This window comes from Notamacropus eugenii, chromosome 2 (assembly GCF_028372415.1).
Source record: "Notamacropus eugenii isolate mMacEug1 chromosome 2, mMacEug1.pri_v2, whole genome shotgun sequence".
NCBI lineage: Eukaryota > Metazoa > Chordata > Mammalia > Diprotodontia > Macropodidae > Notamacropus > Notamacropus eugenii.
In genome coordinates this window covers 423,578,686-423,601,158 of record NC_092873.1, presented here as the reverse complement: position 1 = coordinate 423,601,158, position 22,473 = coordinate 423,578,686, and the positions used below count along the sequence as shown (strand labels likewise).

The following is a 22,473-nucleotide window of genomic DNA, read 5'->3' as shown; positions in this document are numbered from 1 at the left end:
CTCTGTGCCTCAGTTTCCCCCTCTGTAAAAATGAGAAAGTTGGACTTTGGTCTTTAAGATTCCTTCTAAATCTATGATCTTTTGGTGGTTAATTGGGTGGTCAAAAGTCAAATCAAGTCAGCATTTATTAAATGCTATTTATTTATTTAAATTATTTACTTATTAAATGCCATGTGCCAGGTGCTCTTCTAAGCACTGGTTTCTCACTCACTGTCCCTCAGAGAATAAGGTGACATGTTCTTACTTCATTATTCCCTCCTTTAGTCAAACTTCCTTGATGTCAGCACTCTGGAGGATGAGACAAGAGTGGGAAAGCATAGTCTTACCTGTAGGCTACACCAGATCATTTTTTAAAATAGTATGTTTGGGATTAGTGTTGGTCTCATTGGGTAAAACTCTCCTTTTGTGTAAAACTCTGTTTAAAAAAATTTTATTGATGTGGATTTTATTTTCGTTCTGTATTTGTTTTTTAACATTACAAACACAGATTACCCCTCACTCCATGAGAGGTTTCTTGCAACAATATAAAACAATTAAGCAAAACTAACAAAATGGTGACCTCATTTGAAAGCTTGCAAGGGGGAAGGAGGGGATGATATCAAAGCATAAATCTGAAGAGTTGATTTTAAAGTTAAACTGTGATCTTGCACTTAGGATAGAAGCTGAACCTGTATACTTTCTTTCCCAATTTACTAGAAAACGCACCATGAGAGAACACCATCAGAGAAATTATTGGCTGTAAAGGAGTTTGAATCACGTAAGTCCCAACACCTTAAGTTTTTATAATTTAAAAACCACTAGATCCACAAATGTAATGGCAGACAAATAGGAAAGGGACCTAATTTTGCTTTCATGCTTTTTTTGCTTGCTTGTTTTTAATAATTTTCAGTTAGCCTTAAACAGGATTATCAAGAAGTAGAAAGGGAGGAGTGGTAGCCCATAAAATTGATGATACAGTACTGATTCTGTCATATCTTGTCTTCCCTGGCAAGCACAATAGTTTTTGAACTTTACCAGAGTACTAGTACTACAAAATTAAGTTGTAAGCAGATGTCCAAAGACAGTTTCATCAGGGAGTAATTGTGTAGTTTCTTAATGTTGGCCAGGTTGATGAATGGCAGGGTGCTATGATTGGTTGAACATTAGACCTAGAGTCAGGAAGGCCTAGGTTGGAATCCTTCCGCAGGCACTTATTAGCTCTATGACTCCGGATGAATCACCTAGTCTCAGCCTTAGTTCCTCACCTACAAAATGAGGAGGTTGGTTTTAATGACCTTGTTAGGTATTAAGAGGCCCCTTCCAGCTCTCTGTCTGGGAGTCTACGATTATATAGCTCTGGAGATCTTTGGGGAGACCTTCCTTAATATGGAAGGACTCTTTTAATACTAGTGCCTTCCCTGTGATGATTATCTCCAGTGTGCTGTCTCTGAGATAGCAGATAGACGGTAATGCTGTCAATGAGAGTTTGTATGTACATAGTCATCTGCATATTGCCTCCCCCATCAGACTGTGAGCTCCTCCAGGGCAGGGACTGCCTTGTACCTTTCTTTGTGTGCCCAGCACTCCCTGGCATAGTAGGTGATTGATAAGTGTTTATTGGCTGATAGCCCTTCCTGCCATTCAAATCCCTTGTTGCTGTGGTCATTTTGAAAGACACACACAGCTTCAGGTTAGGAGAGGAGGTGCAAGGAATAAGCCTCTTTCTTTTTCTGAAAGATAATTGTCCTTTTGGCCTAAAGGAAACCTGAAATTGAGCAAGAAGAGAGACCGGTAACTGGTCAGGAGGGTTGTTTCTGAGATCCATGTTCTCGAGTTCTCTTCTGTTTGCTGCTGACAGTAATAAAAGTAGGCCGATGCCTGAATTTCAAGGCATCGAACCTATTGAATCAGGTGACAAGGACTTTTTTTATCCATAGATCTGGATAAGTTGGACAATGAGAAGAGAGAATTGATCCAGAGTGATATTGCTGCCCTTCATCACTTTTATTCAAAGCACATAGAGTACCCAGACAACGCTAGCCTGGTTACACTTTTTGCCCAGGTAAGAGGGTTTAAATGGTCTCATTCTTGCCTTTCTTTTTTCCTCCTACTTCGTCCCCCCCTCCACCACTACCATGCACAGTGTTTTTGCAAATGAGAATGCATAGACAAGACCATCTAATCCATTCCTTCAGTTTTACAGAGAAGGAAACTGAGGTTTAGAGAGGAAAAAGTTGCTTGCCCTGAGTTAGTCAGCTTGTGAATAGGTGTTTGCTGAACTAAACTTCTGCTTCCCTATGAAGGCCCTTTGCTAGGTGCTGGGATACATAGTTAAAAAATTATAAACTTCCTTTCCTCAAGTAACTTATATTCTACTAGACAGAAAATTCTAAGCACATAGATAGGGTAGATAAAGTGTGACAGGGACAGAGGAAAGATCCAGATAAAATATTTTGGAAATCTTATCTAAAGGGATCAGGAGAAGGCTTTGTGGCATAGGGGGCACCTGGGCAAAACCTCAAAGGAAGAAACGAATTTTAATGGGTGAAAGTTAGTGCATTCCAGCATGGTAAGTGGTCCATGAGACTGTGAGTAGATGAAGAGGACATGCCAGGTTTGGGGAACAGCTAATGATCCAATTTGGCTGGAACGCAAAGTGTACAAAAGGGAAGAAAGTGAAATAAGACTGGAAAAGTAGATTGAGGAGGTTCTTGTCTTGTCAGGCTAAGCCCAAGCCTAGGGGCAGCCAGGAGTCATTGAAGGTTTTTTGGACATGAGGGTGACTTGATCAGAATCATTAGGAAGATTATTTTGGCAGCAGGGAGAGAGTGGATGCAAAGAGGCTAATTAAGAAGCTGTTACATTTCCCAGAAGATAAATGGTCAAAGGAGATAAGCAGTTCTCAAAAGAAGAATTGCAGAGTGTTAATAACCATATGAAAGAATATTCCAAATAACTGATAATAAGAAATATGGAAATGAAAACAACCCTGAGGTTTTTACCTCACACCCAGCCAATTGGCAGAGATGACAAAAGGTTGTAATAGTCAGCGTTTGAGGGGTTATGGAAAGAGAGGAACATTAATGCATTGTTGATACAGCTGTAAATTGGTATAACCATTCTGGAAAACAATTTGGAATTATGCAAATAAAGTGATTAAAATGACCATACCCTTTAACCCAGAGAATCCATTGCTACTCATATACCCTAAGGAGGTAATTAATAAGAAGAGCCATGTACACCAAATGTTACTATAAACATATAGTAACATTTTCTGTGGTAACAAAGAATTGGAAACAAAGTAAATATTCATCAGTTGGGGGAAATAACTGAACAGATTGAGGTACATGAACATAATGGAATATTATAGTTCTATAAGAGATGATAGATGTGAAATACAGAGGAGTATGGAAAGACAGTAATAGCGTTTAAATAGGACTTAAAGGTTTGCAAAATACTTTACAAACATTGCCTCATTTGATCCTCACAGTAGCCCTCAAAGGTAGGTGCTGTAATTTTCCCCATTTTACAAGTGAGGAAACTGAGGCACAGAGAGGTTCAGTGACTTGCCTGGGATCACACAGCTAGTACGTGTCCATGTCAGAACTTGGTCTTCCTGAGCACAGGTCTATCAGTGTATGCCTGTGCCCCCAGCTGACTCTTGCATGAATAGATGCAAAGCCAAGAAGATAATTTGCAGAGTGACCATAGCAGTGTGGATAGGGAGAGCTGCTGCCTTGAAACAACGGAAAGGGAACTTTGCAGAGTTTCAAAAACACCAACACCCAATGCAAGCTGGACTCTAAAAAGGAGAGCTGAGAAGACAATCCCCCCACCCCCACTCCTTTGAAGAGGTCAGAGGTCCCTAGGTGTGAAACACTGCATATATTTTCAGAACTTTTAGTTGCCTTGATTAGTTTTGCTAATTTTTTTTCCCTCTTTTTTTTTTTCCTTTAAAAATATCTTGTATAATGTGGAATGACTCTCTGGGAGGGAGAAGGGGAGAGATGCTAGGGGAAATTTAGACAATGTAAGGACAAAAGAGATCAATAAAATTTATTTTTATAACATCAAAAAATAAATAAATAAAAGGGGCCACTAATCCAGGCAAATGAAGTGGAGAGAAAGTGATGGATTTGAGAGTTGTAGAGTAGAGGCCACGGGAGTTGGCAAGTGATTGGATGTGGACAGTGAGACTCCAAGGCTCCGAGCCTGAATGTCTCAGGGTGATGATGCACTCAACAGAAGGATGTTGGAGGTGGGGGTGGGGTCAGAGCAGCAAATGGGTTCGATTTTAGACAGGACTTGGGGTTGAATCTTGCCTTTGCCACTCTTTACCCTGTGTGACCTTGGGTGAGTCAGTTAATTTCTTTGGAGCTCATTTCCTCATCTGTAAAGTTGGAGTAGAGGACCTGTAAGGTCCCTTCCAGATTTAAATCTCCAATTGTATGGATGTGTGTTGAATTTTAGGACCTAAGACCATGGAATCATGGATTTGGAGCTAAGAAGGAACCTCAAAGTTCTTCTAAGTTCAACCCCTTTGTTTTATAGATTAGGAAACTGAGATTCTAGTAGGACACCTAGGTGTAGTCCAGTAGGTTATAAGTAGTAGATGTGAGACAAACTTGAGGAAGAGATGAGGGCAGCGAATGGCAGTTGAGGAGCCAAATCTCCAGTCTCTTGTTTGAACAAACCAGCTGCATGATTCTTTTAGGAGAGGTTGAAAAATTCAGGCCCACCTCAAACAGGGGAGTCAGGTGAAGTGGAATTTTATGGCCATTTTTAAAAGAAAACCATTTCTATGATATAAAATTTGTGTTGTGTACTGATTAAAAGAAGGGCTTAGTATACTCTTCCTGCCTGTGATTTAAAGGAAAGAAAAAGAGGAGGGAACCCTCAAAAATCTCAAAAGAAAAATCCTTTAAAAAAAGAAAAAAGGTAAATGCCATCTGTCTCTGATGCTGCCTCTGAGTGACCCATTTTTGTTCGATCCCAACTTCTCGGTGCTTTCTTTCCTTTCTGTAAGTGTGTGAAGAGGGTGTTGGTGAGTGAACTTGCTGCTGGTGATGGAACATGTCCACCCCTCCTCCTTGGGATTGAGGTGTGTTTTAATCACCACAAATGTACACATCGTTGGGAAATATATTTTGGGTACACAGCCTACATCTAGTCTAAATGCTAATTATGAGAATAACTTTAGCAAAAAGCATGTGTGCCTGATTTGACTTAGGTGGGGGGAAAAGAATTATGGTCGATGCTTTTTATTTGATACGTGAAATTTACTTTTCCTTCTGCTTGAGTATTTCAGTGGGGGAGGGGAACTTGTCAAGCAAATTGCTGTAGAATTGGACCCTGAAAATCCATCGAGACTTCAGATTCTTTCTGTCATGAAAAAATCCTGGCCTTCTATACCCCCTATACTGGGGAAAGGAAGAAGTCTAGAGGTGGAGTTATGGAATGATAGGTTCATAGAATGTTAAAGCTGGGAAAGATTTCCTGATTCATCTAAGTCTGACTCCCTCCTTGTACAAATAGGAAAATTGAGGGGCAGAGAAGTTAGATGAGTGGCCTAAGGTCAAATAGCAATTTATTGGTTGACTCATCTAGTCATCTGAAGGACACTATGGTATATTATTAGTAAGAGTGCCAGCTTTGGAATCAGAGCACCTCGATTCAGACCTTAGCTTGGTTCCTTAGATATATAACATTAAGCAAGTAATCTAATCTGTCCTAATCTAAAAAGTGATGGGTTTAAACTAGACAGCCTCTGAGGTTCTTCCCAGCCTCCAAACTATGATTTTATGATACACTCCTTTTATTCTTTTTGTTTTTGAAGTAGTGGAGATTAAGTGACTTGCCCAAGGTCACACAGCTAGTGAATGAGGTCCGATTTGAGCTGAGATCATCCTGATTCCAAGACCAGTGCTTTATGTCCGCACCACTCAGCTGCCCTACCAGAGAAGCATTATTGAATGTCAGCCGTAAGCACGGCATAGGCTGTGGGACAGAAAGTGAACTGGTAGAGTGATAATAACAGCTAACGTTTATGTAGTGTCGCCTGTGTGCCAGGCACTCTACAGTCATTATCTCACTTGACCCTCACAACAGCATGGGCAGGTAGATGCTATCATTGTATTCATTGACAGATGAGGAAACTGAGGCTAACAGATGAGGTGACTTGCCCAGGGTCACATGGCTAGTGAGTGACTGGGATTGAATTTGAACTCATGTTTTCCTGACTCCAGGCTCATGCTCTATCCACTGGGCTACTCAGCTGCTTTAAGAGTAGGCTTTTAATAAATGCTTATTAAATAAACAAATTAGTTTCCTAAGGATGCTAGCATCCAGGCCTCATGGCTTAACCATGTAGCACTTTTTTTTCATTATGGTATAGCATCAATCTATTTTTGCCCTGTTACCCAAGGAATTGAGTTGTACCCAGGTAAAACTTAATAGTTATTTGTGCCCAGTTTAAGTGAAGATAATTATTTTGACAGTTGTGGTATCCATAGACAGCCATGGCTCATTTTTATTTAAACACCTGTTCTGTTTGAGGCTCTGTATACGTCCATACAAAAGTGAGACTCTGTTCTTAGCAAACTTATATTCTACTTGGGCATACACTATATTCACAGATAAGTACAGGATGTGCAATATACAAAACAAAGAGGAATTGATTGGGAGGTAAGAGAGGGAGGAAGAGCAATGGCAACTTAAGAAATTAGGAGAGGACACTTGGGGGTGATGGCACCAGCACTGAGCCAGGAAGCTTCAGAGAATACCACAAGGCAAGGGCAGGCAGGGATAGCATTCAGAACTGGGGGGTTACCTGTGCAGAGTCCCAAGTGAGGGAGGGAGCGTTAGGTAGGAGAAACAAGGGGAGTAGTGTCTGATCAACCTGTAAAGACATGCTGGAGTCAGAGGGTGAAGGGCTTTAAGTGCTGGGGAGAGCTCTTGAGTGGGGGAACGAATGAACCTCTTTAAGTTCTTGCTGCTTTGGAAGTTAACAGTGGTGGTACAAAGCCATGGGCATCATGAATTGTAGTATGGGTTTCAGAAGCAAGTCATCCTGTAGTGAATTTCATGATTCATTTTTATTTTTTAAATTCCAGCCCAGAAATGGCCCAGTCAGGTAGACCACAGTCACTGGGGAACAGGGCAAGGTCCAAACAGTCAGAAACAGATGTCTTCATCTCTTAATAGATGGCCCACATCTCCTTACGTTGAGCTGTGAGGTCAAGAAGTCCTTTCAAAATACTGACCTCTGTGTCTGTAAGACTAAAATATTTCCAAGCCTTAACTAGTGGCCCATTGTTTTTAAACAACTTTTTTTAATGTATCAAAGGATAATAAAAAATATAGACAGAGGTAGAAAAATGCTTCTCCTCACCTCTCTCCCCCTTATTGGTGAAAGAACTCTAGGCACGTCCTATTGACAAGGGTCAGCAGAAAACCATATATTTAAAGGAAGGATGTGCATTCATGTTATAGAAGAAGCATTGGACAGAACTGGAAAGATGCTCATTAGACCATCTAGTAACAGAAAGGAGTCGAAAAGAAAGACAGTGACTTGTACCCCAAGGAGCTCTTGCCTCTGATTTTGTTCATTTGTTCCTTTCTCTCTTTTTCCTTTTGTAGGTTAATTGCAATGGCTTCACAATTGAAGATGAAGAACTTTCACATTTGGGATCAGCAATATTTCCAGAGTAGGCTGGGTTTTCCTTCCTTTCTTTCCTTTTCTGTGGCTTAACATGAATTTGAATTTTCTGGTTTTTAAATAATCTACCTAGTGTCTGCATGTGGCAGACATAAAACTCCAAGTAAATTAAGGCACCTTTTAAATTCTCCTGGGTTTCAAAATATTTCCCCTGCACTTAAGGATTTGGAGGTGGTAGTTATCAGAGCAGGTGCTTATTAAGTCCTGCTGGGTAGAGAAGCATTATTAAAGAACTCTTTAGAGTGCTCATAGGAGGAATAGTCCCATGCCCTCCTGAGAAATTTGCTTTCTACATAATCTTTGGTTCAAGTAATCTTCAGTTTTAATGATTAATTGCCAACCAAGATATTTTTGTAGCTTTGCTTAGAAGAAATATTGGCTCTTGCCTCATCTCAACTTTTGATCATTGTGAATATGGGAAAAGCACAGCATGAGAGACAGAAAAACCTCACCAATTCAGACTGAATTGGGGGGGAGGCCCAACTGAGGTAATGAATTAAAAAATGTATTAAAAACGTATTAAATATCGTTTCCTGCAGCCTGCTACTTCCCATTTTTGAAGGGATGGTGTTTCAGATGAGGTTAGCAAAATATTTCTGAGTAGAAAAAGAAAGGGGGAAACGATAGGTATTTAATGAAGTACCTACTATGTGCCAGCAACTATACTTAGCACTTTACAAATATTATCTTTAAAGAACGTGCTATAATATACATATAACTCCATAGCTAGTGTTTATAGAGTATGTTAAGGTTTATGTCTGTTATCTCATTTCATTGCTTGATATTGTTTAAAAATGTTTAACCAGTTTGTTTTCATAAATAGTTGATATGTTCTTGCCAGTGTTTGTGTTTGGACAAACACAAGTGACCCTTTATTGACCCCTTTTTCAGAGATAGTGCAAAGGAACGGTCAACAGAGCCCATATCCAGATATTCTCAAAATATAAGTTAGTGTGATATGTATTTAATAAGATTTACCTACAAAAGAAATGAGGTGCTCCATATTTGAATGAACACATGCAGGCATGTATCCCTGTCTTTGGTCATGGTGTAGGTAGGCTCTCATCTCCTGTATCTGTTTCTTGTATTTGTGTGACTTTGCCAATTTACTGCTTAACCCATTTGTGAGACTATGACAAGAAGTCACCAACAAATTAACATGTAGCTTTGCATTGAGTGAACAGCAGTGACTATGCTTCCTCTAGAGTAATTAGAAGGTTTATTCATTAATAATAGCACTGGAGGATCACATAGAGTCCTTAGCCACAGTTTGAATTCTGATAGCCATACAGAAGTGACTTCATGACATTTTCCCTAGGGAGAGGGAAGACATTGGAGAGTTTCCCTGTAGAGGTCTCATTGAAAACAAATCTAGCTCTAAAGTGAATTCTTTTGAAGCTAGTATCTTAGGGACCAAAGTAGACATTTATCAATTAGCATTCATTTCTTAAAGACCTACTTATTGTGTCTAGTTACTGGCAACTCAAAGACAAAACTGAAAAAGGCCTTGCCCTCAATCATCTTATGTTGGGGGATAAGATGGCTGGAGGACACACATGAAGATGTAAATACAGTATCTGTGTGTACACACACATCCGTGTTATGTGTATGTGTGTGTGTATTTATTTTGTATATACTCACAGTTGTAAATATTATTTTCCAATATTAAATGTAAGCACCTGGTGACAACAGTGGATTTGTTTCTGTCTTTGTATCCCTAGCCCTTAGCACAATATTATAGGAATATTATAGGAGTTTAATAAATGCATGGTGACTGATTGGTTAATCAAAAGCAAATCTAAAGTTAATTTGGGAGGGAGGGGGAACCAACAGCTGGAAGGATCATGAAAGGGCCCATGTAAGTACCTAATGTTATCTCATGAAAGGTAACATTTAATCTGAGCTTTGAAGTGAGCAAGGCAGAGGTGAGGAAGAAGTCCATTGCAAGCCTGCACAAAGAAATGAGATGAGAGGTTAAATGTTAATGTACAAGGAACAGTGGGTGGGCCAATTGGGCTAGAAATGCAAGTTAGGTGGATTACTTAGTAGAGTCCTGTAATCATAGATTGAGAGCTGGCAGGGACCTTAGAAACCAATGAATCCCAGCTGCTTCATATTACTGAGAGGACACAGGCACAGAAAGATCAAATTACTTGCCCAGGGTCTCACAGCTAGTATCTGAGGTAGGATTTGAACCCAGGTTTTTCTGACTCCAAGTCCAGTGCCCTGAATTCAGTGTCACACTGCCTCTCAGATTAGGTGTGAGAATCCTAGAAAGGAAGCTGGAACTGGACTGGAAAGGACCTCATACGTTAAGTGGAATATTTGATCTGAGAGACAATAGGGAATCATTAGGGCAATTTTGAGCAGGAGAGTTTTTTCAGTACTTTTTAATAACTACTAAAAATAATTTTGGCACCACAAAAACAGTTTCAGGTTCTTTTTATTACTTTTACGGTTTAATATTTTGTTTTTATTTCTAACTTAAAAAGGTTTCTGTTTCTGAAGTTATGGGTGCCTGATAGATATATACGTATATAAATACATATGGGTTTTTTTCCGATGAACTAGGTATGAGGCACTGTAGTAGGGTAGATGGTATAGATACATAGTTGGCATCAGAGTCAGAAACTCCACCTCTGACAGGCTGTGTGACCCTGGGCAAATCAGTTAACTTCTTGGGGCTCCTGTAAGATGTCTAAGTACCATTCAGCATTATTAGAGGAGGTATCTCAAAGGAACTCCCTAAATTAATAAAATCACATTTTCAGCTCCCCCTGAAGAAAAGTCTGAAAAACTAGGTATCTTATTTCCTGCAAGAGAGCTACAGTAGTGTATTTTAACATTATTAATGTAATGAAAACTCTGTTAAGCCTGGGAGTTCATTTTATTTAAGAGTCTGATTTTCTTTAATGTATGCTAAGTCAAACTACTGGTCTCTGTGAGTGGAGGGCACTGAACCCCTCCTCATGATGTTCCAGTAAAGCTGAGCTCAGCAGGGTGCCACATAGCCAGTTTCTCCCTTTTTCTGAGTCTCTGGTAGCGGTGAGCTTAGGAAGGCAAGAAGAAAGTAGTTGGTTCCTCCTCTGTGCCCAGGAGTGGACGTTGCTGGTTCTGCCCTAGACCTCAAGGAGCAAACTGACCTACTGAGTCAGTGCTGTAATTCTGTATTCTTGGTGCAAATGGAAGAAAGCTTTTTTTTTTCTTGTAGTAATCAAAGGGTAAGGAATTTATAATATCAGGGACTGTAACAATAACGTTTATAGATGTGAGAGTTTGTCTGAGGATGAGCCCCAGTTTTCAGACAGTTTTAATTGGGGGGAAAATGTCCTCTGGGTTGAAATTCCTGTCGGCCTTGGGATTTCAAAGGTAGCATTTTCAGAGATCAAGCATTTTTTCCCCTGTAGTTTAGAAATTTTTGTTCTTAGAACTTTGACCTTGATACAATCAGAAGAAGCTCAAAGCCCCTCACATACATGAACCTGTCTATCCTTCCCACCAGTCCTGAGAAGTAGAATGAGAACAGCAGGGGCAGCCCTGTCCCAATTTTCCAGATGAGGAAATTGAGGTGTAGAGAGGCTCAAATGAATTTGCTCAGTCAAGATCAGCCAAGAAGTCCTAAGTGGAGCGATGTAGGAAACTAGGCATTGCAGAGAATGAGAATTTTTCAGTCTGAAGACAGCTGGCTTTGGAATTGGTCCATTAATGTAAAAAAGTGGTTTGGAAAATTATCAGTAAGTGCCCTTTGCTTATTTATTAGAGTTTACTGTGGAGTACATGCTTAGATGGATGATGATCTTTAAGTCATTCATCTTAGTGGGGAGGAAATGTACATTTTGCGGAGGACCCACATTTAAAATTAATTTTATGAGGTATCAGTATTAAGCACCAATAGAAACAACCAAACTTGCTTAGGAACAGTTTTATTTAAAATAATTTCAGGATATAAAGTATCATAAAACCTTTTCGGTCCCTCTTTCAAAGCTTCCAGTTGGGGTTTTTGATTCATTTATGCTCATTCACTTCTCACGTTACTTTATTAGTATCAACTCCATTTTTCTGGCTTTGCTTTTTTCACTTTATTTTCATATTTGCCATGAAGCAGTTCTGCTTTCAGTGCCATTAAAGGTTATAATCCCTGGATAGGATTATACTCCCTTTAGAGGGAGTGAAATTGTTAATTATTAGCTTAAAAGATTAGTATTGTGAAGTGACAGTCTTTCTTTAAAAGTTTCTGTCCAGCTGAGTGGTGCTTAACTTCCTGCCAATCACCTTGAGATAAATGGTTTGTTTTTCCTCCCTTGACAATAGCGTTGCACTGATGAACCACAGTTGTTGTCCCAATGTGATTGTCACCTATAAGGGGACCCTGGCTGAAGTGAGAGCTGTGCAGGAAATAAACCCTGGAGATGAGGTAAGTGTGAGCATGGACTAGCATGGACTGCAGTGTGAATGTCAGCCAGCCTTCCTTGTTGGTTAGCAATCAGTGCAGGGTCAGCAGGAAGAGTGCAGTGAGTAGAACTGGACATAATGGCCATGAATTCCACCCACTAAATGTTACAGTCATTTCTCAGTTTCTTCATGGGACTCTTTATCTGGTTTGTGGATTATCCAGGCTGATAGCTTGGTACTGTCTCCTATTTCTTACTGGCAATTTGGTAGGTGGCCTTTGAATTAGGGCATACCCTTACTAGTATATGAACTAGTCACATTAATCTTGATGCCAGTTCTCTTCCATATCCCTCTGCACTTAAGGGTAGTTTTTGTTGTTCTTTGTGCCTTATTTTGGTGGCCTACTTCAGTGGACCCACATTCAGTACAGGTCCCCAAACGCTCATGCCTTTTCATCCTGTGGGATACTTTCCCATGTCTTTTTGTAATTCTTGTATTAGAGCTCGCTTGTATGCCTTCCCCATAGGTTTCTTGACATTCGGCGGGCAGTACTCAGATCATTCGTTTATTATTCCTTCCATAGATACGCCTGCCTCCTTTTCAAATCACATGTATCCTGGCTGCAGTTCCTTATTTAATTTTTATGTGGAAATGATCATTAGGAATGTGCTGTAGGTCACACCCTCCAGTAACCTGCCCTTGGCAGTTGACAGAAATGATTTTGATGCTTCAAAGATTGTGGTTGCTTTTTTTTTAGGTATCTGATTAAGATGAACCATTAAATATGAGCAGTTTAGATAGAAAAAAGGCTGGCTTCCTTCAAAGGATTGCATGGGTCAGTTAGTCAGTTAGCAAGCATTGATTGAGCACTTACTGTATGCCAGACACTGTGTGCTAGGTGTCAGGGCAGAAATGAAGCACTTGCTGCCCTGAAGGGCCTTCCCTTCTCTTGGGCTGTCCTGATTTAGAGGTGCGACTTGTTTGGTGAATGGATGCCTCATGTCATTCTCCTTCTATACTTACACCCTCTTATACACCTGTATCCCTACATTGTCATCTTATATATCTTCTGTACTGTCATCATACAGTATTGGTTGGGTACTGGCAGAGTTACGCGGACGGTCCTGTACTGCATCCGCTAGATTCTGCTCACCTGTAAAATGGCTGCATTGTGAGATAGTTTAAATTCACTGGTAGGATCTGGGTTAAAAATAAATCAATTACTAGAGGAAATATCAGTGGTTAAAATTCTGTGGAACAAATCAGATATCAGTTGGATGAAATCTCTAATGTAAATGTCAGTCTGAGTGATTTAGATAGAGCGATCAGGGCCTGAAATCACATATTTCTCTAAAAAGCCGAGTTATCACGTAGGGCTTTGCATCTTCTTCCTGTATGAGAAACGTGCCCTACTCTTGGCAGAACTGTTTAGGTTCCTGAATATCTGTTGCATAAAATCTCCCCTAGTGCCTCTTTGTTTAAAAAAAAAAATCCCAATTAGTCAGAATAATGAAGTCATTTAAGACAGAAATGCTCATTTGGGGACAGACTGAAAAGAGGAGCAGTTCATTGTGGTGACCCGCTGAGATGAGCAGGCACAGTCTGCTGGACTTTGTCGCCATCTTCTGGTCGAGGGTGAGTATTGCGTAGGCTTGTCCATTAACCCTTGCAAGAAGAAAAGATGGTTGGGGGGGTACAGAAAGACGTGTTCTGTCCCTCTTCCTGCTTTCTGTTCCCTTACTCCTCAAGTTTTTGAAAAATGATGTGGTGATCCCACTAAGTAAAGTAGAAAGGCATTTATCCCCTGCTTCCAGCCTTGCAGAGGAAGGGGTCATAAGTAGCGGGTGTTTTGTTTTTGTACATCCTCGAGTTTGGGCGCTAGAAGGAGGACCAGGGCAGCCCCCTCCAAGTTTTTTTCTTGTGTCTGTGTGTTGGAACCCAAGGTTCTTGGCATCTAGAAGGCTATTTGAGATCCATCTGTTCAGTCAGACATTTGCTTGATTATGTGGGATGATCGGCAAATGCTGGTCCCAGTGAATAGATAATGGATAGTTAAATGTTGGCCTCTTCCATATGCTCAGGAACATGCTAGAAAACTCAAGAGCAGACCTGATGGGTACCAAAGGGAAGAGTTTCCCAAGTTCCTGGGCACAGCTGGCAAAGTCAAAAGCAGCCAGCTGTGTAGGACAATAGTTCTGCATCTCCCCTGCCTCCCATTCTTGGTGCTGCCCTAAGGCTGGGACACAGAACTGTCAGCAGCAAATGCTTTTTCCACTGCAGTTTGACTTAGGAGGGAAGAGGAAATGTCTCACCACCAATCTCTTCACTACACAGAAGTGGCTACAATAAAAAAATCCAAGAAATCCATTTTGATGCAACAAAAGTGCCAAAAGCTAGAAAGTGTGGGTAACTAGTACCAAAGATAGCATGCAGTTGCCAAACCAAAAAGTCCTTTCTTCTCTATGGGCATCACAGAAGGGCCCCTGTGGGAGAAGTCCACAGTTGGCTCTCTAGAGTGAGGAGAGAGGGGCAAGGACCCTTTGGGGAACCTTTTTAAGAAGAATACCAGCAACTCCCCACACTTGGGACAGTCTAGCCCAATAGCAGGAGAGATTTCCCAACACAAGGAGAAACCAGTAGAAGGGAATGGTGAACAGACTTGTGCATTCCATGGGCTACCTACTATACTCTACCTCAGCTCAGTTCATTCTGGAAGTCATTGACTTAGGGCCTGTTTATGAAAAAATCTCTAGATCGCTATTAATATCTTAAGGAATTGGATCATAGATTTAGAGTGAGAAGGGACTTGGGATGTAATTAAATTCAACCTCCTCATTTTACAGTTGAGAAAACTGAGGCCCATCAAAGCGAAGGTACTTACCCAGGTTCCCCGGGGTTGGTATCTGTGGGAGGATTTGAACCCAAAGTCCAGAGCTCTACCCACTATACCACACTCACTCCTGTGACAAGACTTGTACACTGTGTCCCCTCTGAACACTGTTATCATTGGAGTTTTTGTTTGTTTTGTTTTGTTTTTGCTACTTAGGTTTTTACTAGCTATATTGACCTGCTGTATCCTACAGAGGATCGAAATGACCGATTAAAAGACTCCTATTTCTTTACATGCGAATGCAGAGAATGTACTACCAGAGCAAAGGTAAGGCCTCGGTAACACAGATAGCCTGCTCACTCTGACATCCCTGAACTTCCCAAGATGCATTTCCCAAAGCAGCATCCTCCTTCTCCTTCCAAACTGACATCTGACTCCCCAGATCCCAGTAATGTTCATCTCAGGAAAAGCTGCTCCTTTCCATCCCTTTTCAGGAAAAAGCTTTTAGAGGCAGGTGTTGTCACAATACATAAAGTGCTGGACCTGCAGTCAGGCAGACCTCAGGTCAAGTCTAGCCTCAGACGCTTACTGGTTGTGCCACCCTGGGCCAGACACAGAACCTGTCTGCCCCAGTTTCCTCATCTGTAAAATGGGGATTAAATGGATGCCTCCCAGGGTGGTGGTGAGAATCCAGTCAGAATATTTGTGAATAGTATTTAGCACAATGCCTGGCACATTGTAGGTGCTGTCAAAATGCTTATTCCCTTCTCCCTTTGCAGATGATGATGTTTGTTACCATAGCAACGGTATGAAGGGGAAAGCAAACCCTCCTAGGCGGTACATGTCATGCTCCTAGGAGGTCCAGGCTCTGTTCTCTTCCTTCTACCTCCAGACAACTTTGTGATCTTGGACAAATCCCTGAAAACATTCCTAGGACTGTGTGTGAACTCTGAAGTTCCCTTTAAGTGCTAGGGTGCCGAGGCCCATCCTAGTGTATGTGTGCCCCACCAAAGTAGGAGAAGTTTGTCAAAGGGATGATTAACCCTTTATTCTGTTTCTTGCACATATGCTTGGTGGACTCTAGAATGGGAGCTGATCCAGAGTGGCCTTTCTGACGCGTCTGAGGGCTTGGCAAGGCCTTCACGGGCATCAGGGTGAACCTCCTCATTTTACAGATGGCACCAACTTTGCCAGGACATTCCTAAGAATCTCAGTTGCTACTCTGCTTTCCTCCTACTCAAACCTATTTCTGGCAGCTCAGTACTAGGTGTATTCGGAAGTTTCCATGGGATTTGTGCATGGGAAGGAATTACCAAATTGCCATCTCTTAAACTAGAGTGTACCTTTGTGAGTGAGAGGGAAAAAATGGAAGAAGGAAAGGGGAACAAAACCACAAATGAGGAATTCCAGCAACTTCACAAACCAGTTTAGAGAAGTTTTTAGGCCATGAGACTAGAAAGATTGAATTTACCATAGCACCACCCACATCAAACCTGATGTTGACTAATACCAGCCCTGCCCTGTTTTCTTCCGTGTGGCCAAGGATGTGTACGAAGCACCCTGCCCTAGGCAAAGGTTCCCATGAAATCCAATTTTTTAAATAGATATTGTAAAAAGTGTTAAGTTCTTTCAGGTCTGCTGCCTCATTTCTGTTCATGCCAGCTTGATTCAGAATCATTGGAACACAGAGTATTCAAGCTAGAAAGTACCTTTCTAAAATTGATTTTTATAAATTTGTAAAATTTAGAAATTTTATAAATGTATTATTTATAAAACAATTTATTTATTTTTTTCTTTTACATTGCTCAATACTGCCCAGTTCCCTGCCCTGCTCCTTGCAATAATTTTCTCTCCCATAACAAAGAAAATACAATTAAGCAAAACCACACATCGGCTCCATCTAAAGGCATTTACCTGCTTCGCCTCTTTGCCACGTTACCTTGGTCCTGCTGTATGCGAGTTCTGTTGTCTTCAGGATTGTTCTCCTTTACGTTGTGGTCATTGTGCAAATTATTCTTCTGGTTCTTCTTATTTTATTATGCATCAGTTCACACGAATATTCCCAAATTTCTGTTATTTTTTCATATTAGTAATTTCTTATGGTGCAGTAACATTCCTTTGCATTCATATAACACAATTTATTCATCCATTCTTCCAAGCAGCAGGAATCCATTTTGTTAAAAAAAAAAAACAACAACAAAATACCTCACCTTAGAAGATCAACCCCCATGTTACAGATAAGAAAACTGAGGTCCAGAGAAATAAAAGGATTTTAGCCAATATAACATGCAGCAGAGCTGAAATTCAAATCCAGGCCTTCCACTTTCTCATTCATCATCCTTTCTACTGTCTCCTACTCCCTTTTTCCGTAGTGTCCGTGAGCATCTAATAACTTGCAAATCCAGAAAAAAAGATGTGTGAATTCTTCGTGTTTGGAATATTTCTCTACTAATAGAATTCCCTTTATAGCATTCACAAATGTTTCTTTCAGGATAAAGCCAAAGTGGAAATTCGAAAACTGAGTGAGCCCCCAAAATCGGAAAGCATCCGTGACATGGTGAAATATGCACGCAATGTCATTGAGGAATTTAGAAGGGCCAAACATTATAAATATATCCTTTTCTCACTCTCCCTCCAAGAGATGAGGGAAAGGTGTGGGGCATGGGGTCTGAATCCTGAACAAAGAGAGCCTCTATAGTTGGTAGATTTCATAAAAAGCAACTTTCGCCATTTCTTATTTGACCAGTTTGGAGAGAACTCAGCTTGCAGGTAGGATCGTTTGCTTCCTTGCAAAGGGTCTGAAGAAATTTTTTGCAAGTTCACCTTTGTTTCTTAAAGGCACCTTTATAGAGCCCTGTAGTATCAAGTACCACGGTAGACACTCAGTAATTGTGCAGCCAGTCTTAAGTTATCCACATGAATTCAGTAATTAATTAGATAATGAAAAAGCACACGTTATACACGTACTGTGTGCAAAGCAATGTGTAGAGAAAGGGGATGAGCAGTAGGAAAAGTAAGGACTGGGCACCTCGGGACTTGTGCGGTTGAATGAATGTCTGTCCACATGTGTCCCTGGCTACTTCTTAGAGGCAGGTCTAAGTGCTGGAAGGCTTGAGGTGGGAAAGGAAATAAGAGGGAAGGGGTTATCCTTGGGTTTTGCATTATCTGCACCCTTGTTTCCTTAAGTTGTTGCATTTAAGTGAGCCAGCTTTTCCTGTGGCTAATGCTCAGAACTTGAAAACCTGCCTAAGAATCTCTAAAATTTCTCCATTTACCAAAACCCTGCCCAGAATGTTTTTTCAACTACATGCCTTGAATATAATGCAATTCCATATAATAGCCATCTCTCCTAGGGGTTACTGCTTCGGTAAGGAGTTTAATGTACTTTATGTATCTTCAAAGGGCTGAGCCAAGATCCAGGGATAGAAATACAAGGAAGGCAAATTTGGGTTCAATATAAGGCAAAATTTCCTGGCAATTAGATTTATTTCAAAATGGAAGGGGCTGCCTTTTGAGGCTGGGCCACTGTTACTGGGATTACTTAAAGGGAGACTCAGTGATCTACCTGGTAGAGGTATTTTAAAGGTGATTCCTTCATTGAGTTGGTGATTAGATTATAGGGTGCACTGAAAATAGCCCTGAAAAGGTCAAGACTTTTTTTAAATGCACAAAAGAGAACAGAGAAAAGGCCAAAAGGAAACACAGACGAGGACAGCTTTGAAAGTTATATGTTAAATTTGTTATATACTTAGAGGAAAAAACAAGCTGTATCTAATAGCTATTCAGTATACCTAGGAGCTTAGCAACTTCTGATTTCCCTTTCAGCTCTAAGACATGATTCAAATTATCCTTTAATTTAAAATAGCAGTTTCCCTATGACTAAAATTCTTTAGTTTCTATTGTAATTTGGTGCCTTCAGGTTTTTCTGTTTTTTTTTATTTTATTAAAGAAAATTCGTAATTTAATTAGAATTATTTTGTGTTCAAGAAATGTTTAAGAGCAATGTAGATTTATCTCTTTCTGGATGGTTTGAATATGAAATGTGGGTGCTGTAAGGAGGTAAGGCATGTGCTCCTCAAACACTTTACCAAACCTTAGGATCCTAGGTAGCCGTAACTTTGGGTAGCCAGCCACATCGCTCATTTTTCTTGACCACGTTGCAACCCCTAGTGAGCTGCTGGAGATCTGTGAGCTCAGCCAGGAAAAAATGGGCTCCGTGTTTGAAGATAGCAATGTGTACATGTTACACATGATGTACCAGGCCATGGGTGTCTGCCTGTACATGCAGGACTGGGAAGGTGCCTTGCGCTATGGACAGAAAATCATCAAGCCCTACAGGTGACTCGGGGTGGTTATTTGGGTCACAGTGGGCTGAAATGGGATTGTCAGTTTAGAATTGTTGCCATAATCACAATCCAAGCTGATTGAATGTTCTTCCTGGAATGTGCCTTGCAGGGCAGCCTTGGGTTCTCTGCATGTCTTCAGATAGAGTTACAAAGTCTGTGTTCATTCTTTGAGGGCTGTTCTGTCTCTTGAGGGCTCTGCTTTCAGGGATAGCCGGGCATCCCATAAGAAAGTAGTTATCACTAATGCAGTTGGGTGTTGGGGAAAGTTCCCCACCAGCCAAGCTATTGACCCTCCTTGTCTCTTCATCACCTCTCCAGTGTCCCTAAGTGAAGCAAAGAGAATTTGATACATGTATGTCCGGTGGGGATAGCAGTAGACTCAGTCCAAAGATTTCAGATCGTTTTTAGAGGTCAGCCCATCCTACCTCCAGTACTTCACTTATTGTGTATGAGAGACCTTAGGCAAGTCATGTGACCTACCTAAAACACCATTGTTTTCTATTACAAAATGAGTATATCCTACGGACCAAATAGGTAACTATTTTATAGTAATCCTGCCTGGATTATTTTGAGGAAAGACAGGGAGTGGAGGAGTGATTTCATTGGTATAGGGAACTCAAAGGTGAGAAAACTTTTTTCTACCAGTGCAGGTCCTTTCTCTGCAATTTATAGTCTTAAAGAATTGCCTTCCCTTAAAAAGTGCAATGACCTGCCTAGCATCATACAGCCAGTATGTTTCAGGGGTGGGACATGAACCTAGGTCTTCCAGGCTGTCCACTGTGACATGACTACCTCTCCTTAAAAGGGACAGAATTATGCTTTCCTGCATATTTTTCCCATTTATTCTCTTGCCACTAAAAATTTTTTGTCCTCTTTTGGGCATTTTTGTCACTTCCGAGAAGTGACTCATTGTGTGGTCATTTTTGAAGGCCCCTCTTTCACAGAGCAGTTCCTTATCCGTCCCTGTTCTTCTCTCCCAAGGATGGAGCAGAAGGAGTTGGAATTGAATCTGCTATTTAGGCAGAGGCAAGTTTGCTGACAGAGTGGGCAGACTCCAGAAGTGGTGGCTGAGGAAGACCAAGGCATTTCCCCCCAATATTTCTGAAAGCAAGATAGGACTTCACTGTTTTGAAGCAGAAAGCTAACTACATAGAAGATGGATAAGATAAAGTCCTCAGAGACCCTTCCAGCCTGATTTCACCCACTTGATGATATAGCTTTACCCTGAAGGTTCAGTCCTTAGGTAGCACTGCTTCTGCTGGCCAGCAGAGGGAGCAAGAGGGAACATGAGCTCTTGAAAACTGCCCAGAGGTTGAGATTGTTATTTAAACTCTAGATAAATTCCTCACCCCCACCTCCCAGCACCCTGGAGTGGGTGAGGCCAGGAATGTGCAAGCTCTGTGCTTCCTCAAAACCTCCCCACACTTTGCTTAGAAATACCCACCCAGCTACTCTTCTTGGAAAGGAAGACCCAGCTCTCAGCCTGGTTCCCAGTTGGTTTCCAGGGTCACTCAGTGTCCCCTTTAGCCTCTAGCTCCAGTGGATCCTCTGCAGGGCAGAGCATTGAACTCAGCAAGAAGTCTTCCTGTAGAGACCCCCTTCACATCATCTCCCTAAGAGTCCTAACCCCACACACCTCACTTGTTTCTACCTATCCAACGAGCAAAGTAGAATCTTCCCCTTTGGTTAACGCTGCCAGTATAAGGAGACATGGGTTCCCATGGGAGTGGGAAACCTGATGCCTCAAGTCCACATGTGGCCCTCTAGATCCTCAAGTACCGCCCTTTGAATCCAAACTTCACAGAACAAATTCCCTTAATAAAAGGATTTGTTCTGTAAAACTTGGATTCAGTCAAGGGACGATACCCGAAGACCTCCAAGTCTATATATGGCCTCGAGGCTGCAGGTTCACCAACCCTGTACAGTACAACTACTCAGGATGTGGGAATGCCCCACCAGTTCATACATTGCTTGATAAATTCCAGTGAGCCTCTGCTACAGTATATGCAGTATATACAGTATATTTCTCTGCTCTGCACTGGGGAGGGAAAAAAATGGAAAGTTTGGCCTTTGGCTTCATGGAGCTTAAGCAGCAGTGCTTCCTCCATTTTGGCACACAGCTGGAAGGACTAAGTTCCAGAGAACTATTAGCCTAGGGTTGCTATAATAATGTGCTATCCTGCATATATAAAAATGACATCCTTGAGCCACCATCAGTAAGCCATTTTCTTTGGTTTATTTCTCCAGTACAGATATGCCTGGCCTTAAGAAAACTCAAAATATTAACATGAATTTCCATAACAAGTAAAGGGGCTATTATTTTAAAAATAAATTTACCATAGGATTTTCCCAAAGAGCATCCTCTTCTGAGACATTTTAAATTATTTTGCACAGAACCCTTGAAGTACATTCAAGTGGTAAGTACTTGTTAGGCTGGGTTGTGTTGATCCACCAAGACTCCCAACTGGACTGCCTCTTGTCTGCTGGTAAACATTTTTGAGATTACTGACTGGGGCTGGAAGTCTGTGGCCATAGAATGGAAGAAAGCCATTTGTTTCTTATGGAGTTCAGCCTACTACAGACACATTGAATTAAAGGTGCACATTCAAGCTTCTTGTTTCTTCAGGTTGGACATGTGGATGCCAGTGTGAAAGATCTGATAATAAGATGGTTTCTCTTCTTTCTTGGTTGTATTTTAGCAAACATTATCCACTGTATTCCCTAAATGTGGCCTCCATGTGGCTCAAGCTGGGAAGGCTATATATGGGACTAGAACATAAAGCTTCAGGAGTAAAAGCTCTGAAAAAGGTAATGTCACTTTCCCCCAGTAATTGGCTTTTCTGCTGACTGTTGTGGAAGGTGGGGATGCGACCATCTCCTAGCCAAGCATGCTCTACTCATCTGTAAAAGTAAACTGTTGGCATTACTGCCGGTCTTGCAGGGTTATATGGGACGGTAGTGCTTTGCAAATCTTGAAATTTTTTTAAAACATATCTAAGCTATTTTTTCTGGGAGTGTTTCACTAATATAATCAAAAAGCTTTTTATTTAATGTGTCTGTGATATGAGGGCCACTGTGCTAAAAGTAGGGGAACAAAGACAAAAGTGGAGTGGTACCTGTCCTCAAGGAGTTTATATTGTATTCAGAGGAAGAGCAGGTATATAAAAATAAATACAAGGTAATCTAGGGGAAGGGGAGTGGCATTACAG

At 41.0% G+C, this 22,473-nt stretch overlaps 1 protein-coding gene across 1 annotated transcript in view; it reads left to right on the top strand.

The window, feature by feature from the left end:
* The window catches only part of SMYD2 (SET and MYND domain containing 2), an 86,341-nt gene that overhangs the window by 59,386 nt on the left and 4,482 nt on the right, over positions 1-22,473 (top strand). The window contains exons 4-11 of the mRNA XM_072647854.1: positions 697-757; positions 1,917-2,041; positions 7,618-7,685; positions 12,008-12,110; positions 15,135-15,245; positions 17,410-17,530; positions 19,082-19,256; positions 21,964-22,072. Coding sequence (XP_072503955.1) covers positions 697-757; positions 1,917-2,041; positions 7,618-7,685; positions 12,008-12,110; positions 15,135-15,245; positions 17,410-17,530; positions 19,082-19,256; positions 21,964-22,072 — 873 coding nt within the window. The remainder of the gene's footprint in view (positions 1-696; positions 758-1,916; positions 2,042-7,617; positions 7,686-12,007; positions 12,111-15,134; positions 15,246-17,409; positions 17,531-19,081; positions 19,257-21,963; positions 22,073-22,473) is intronic.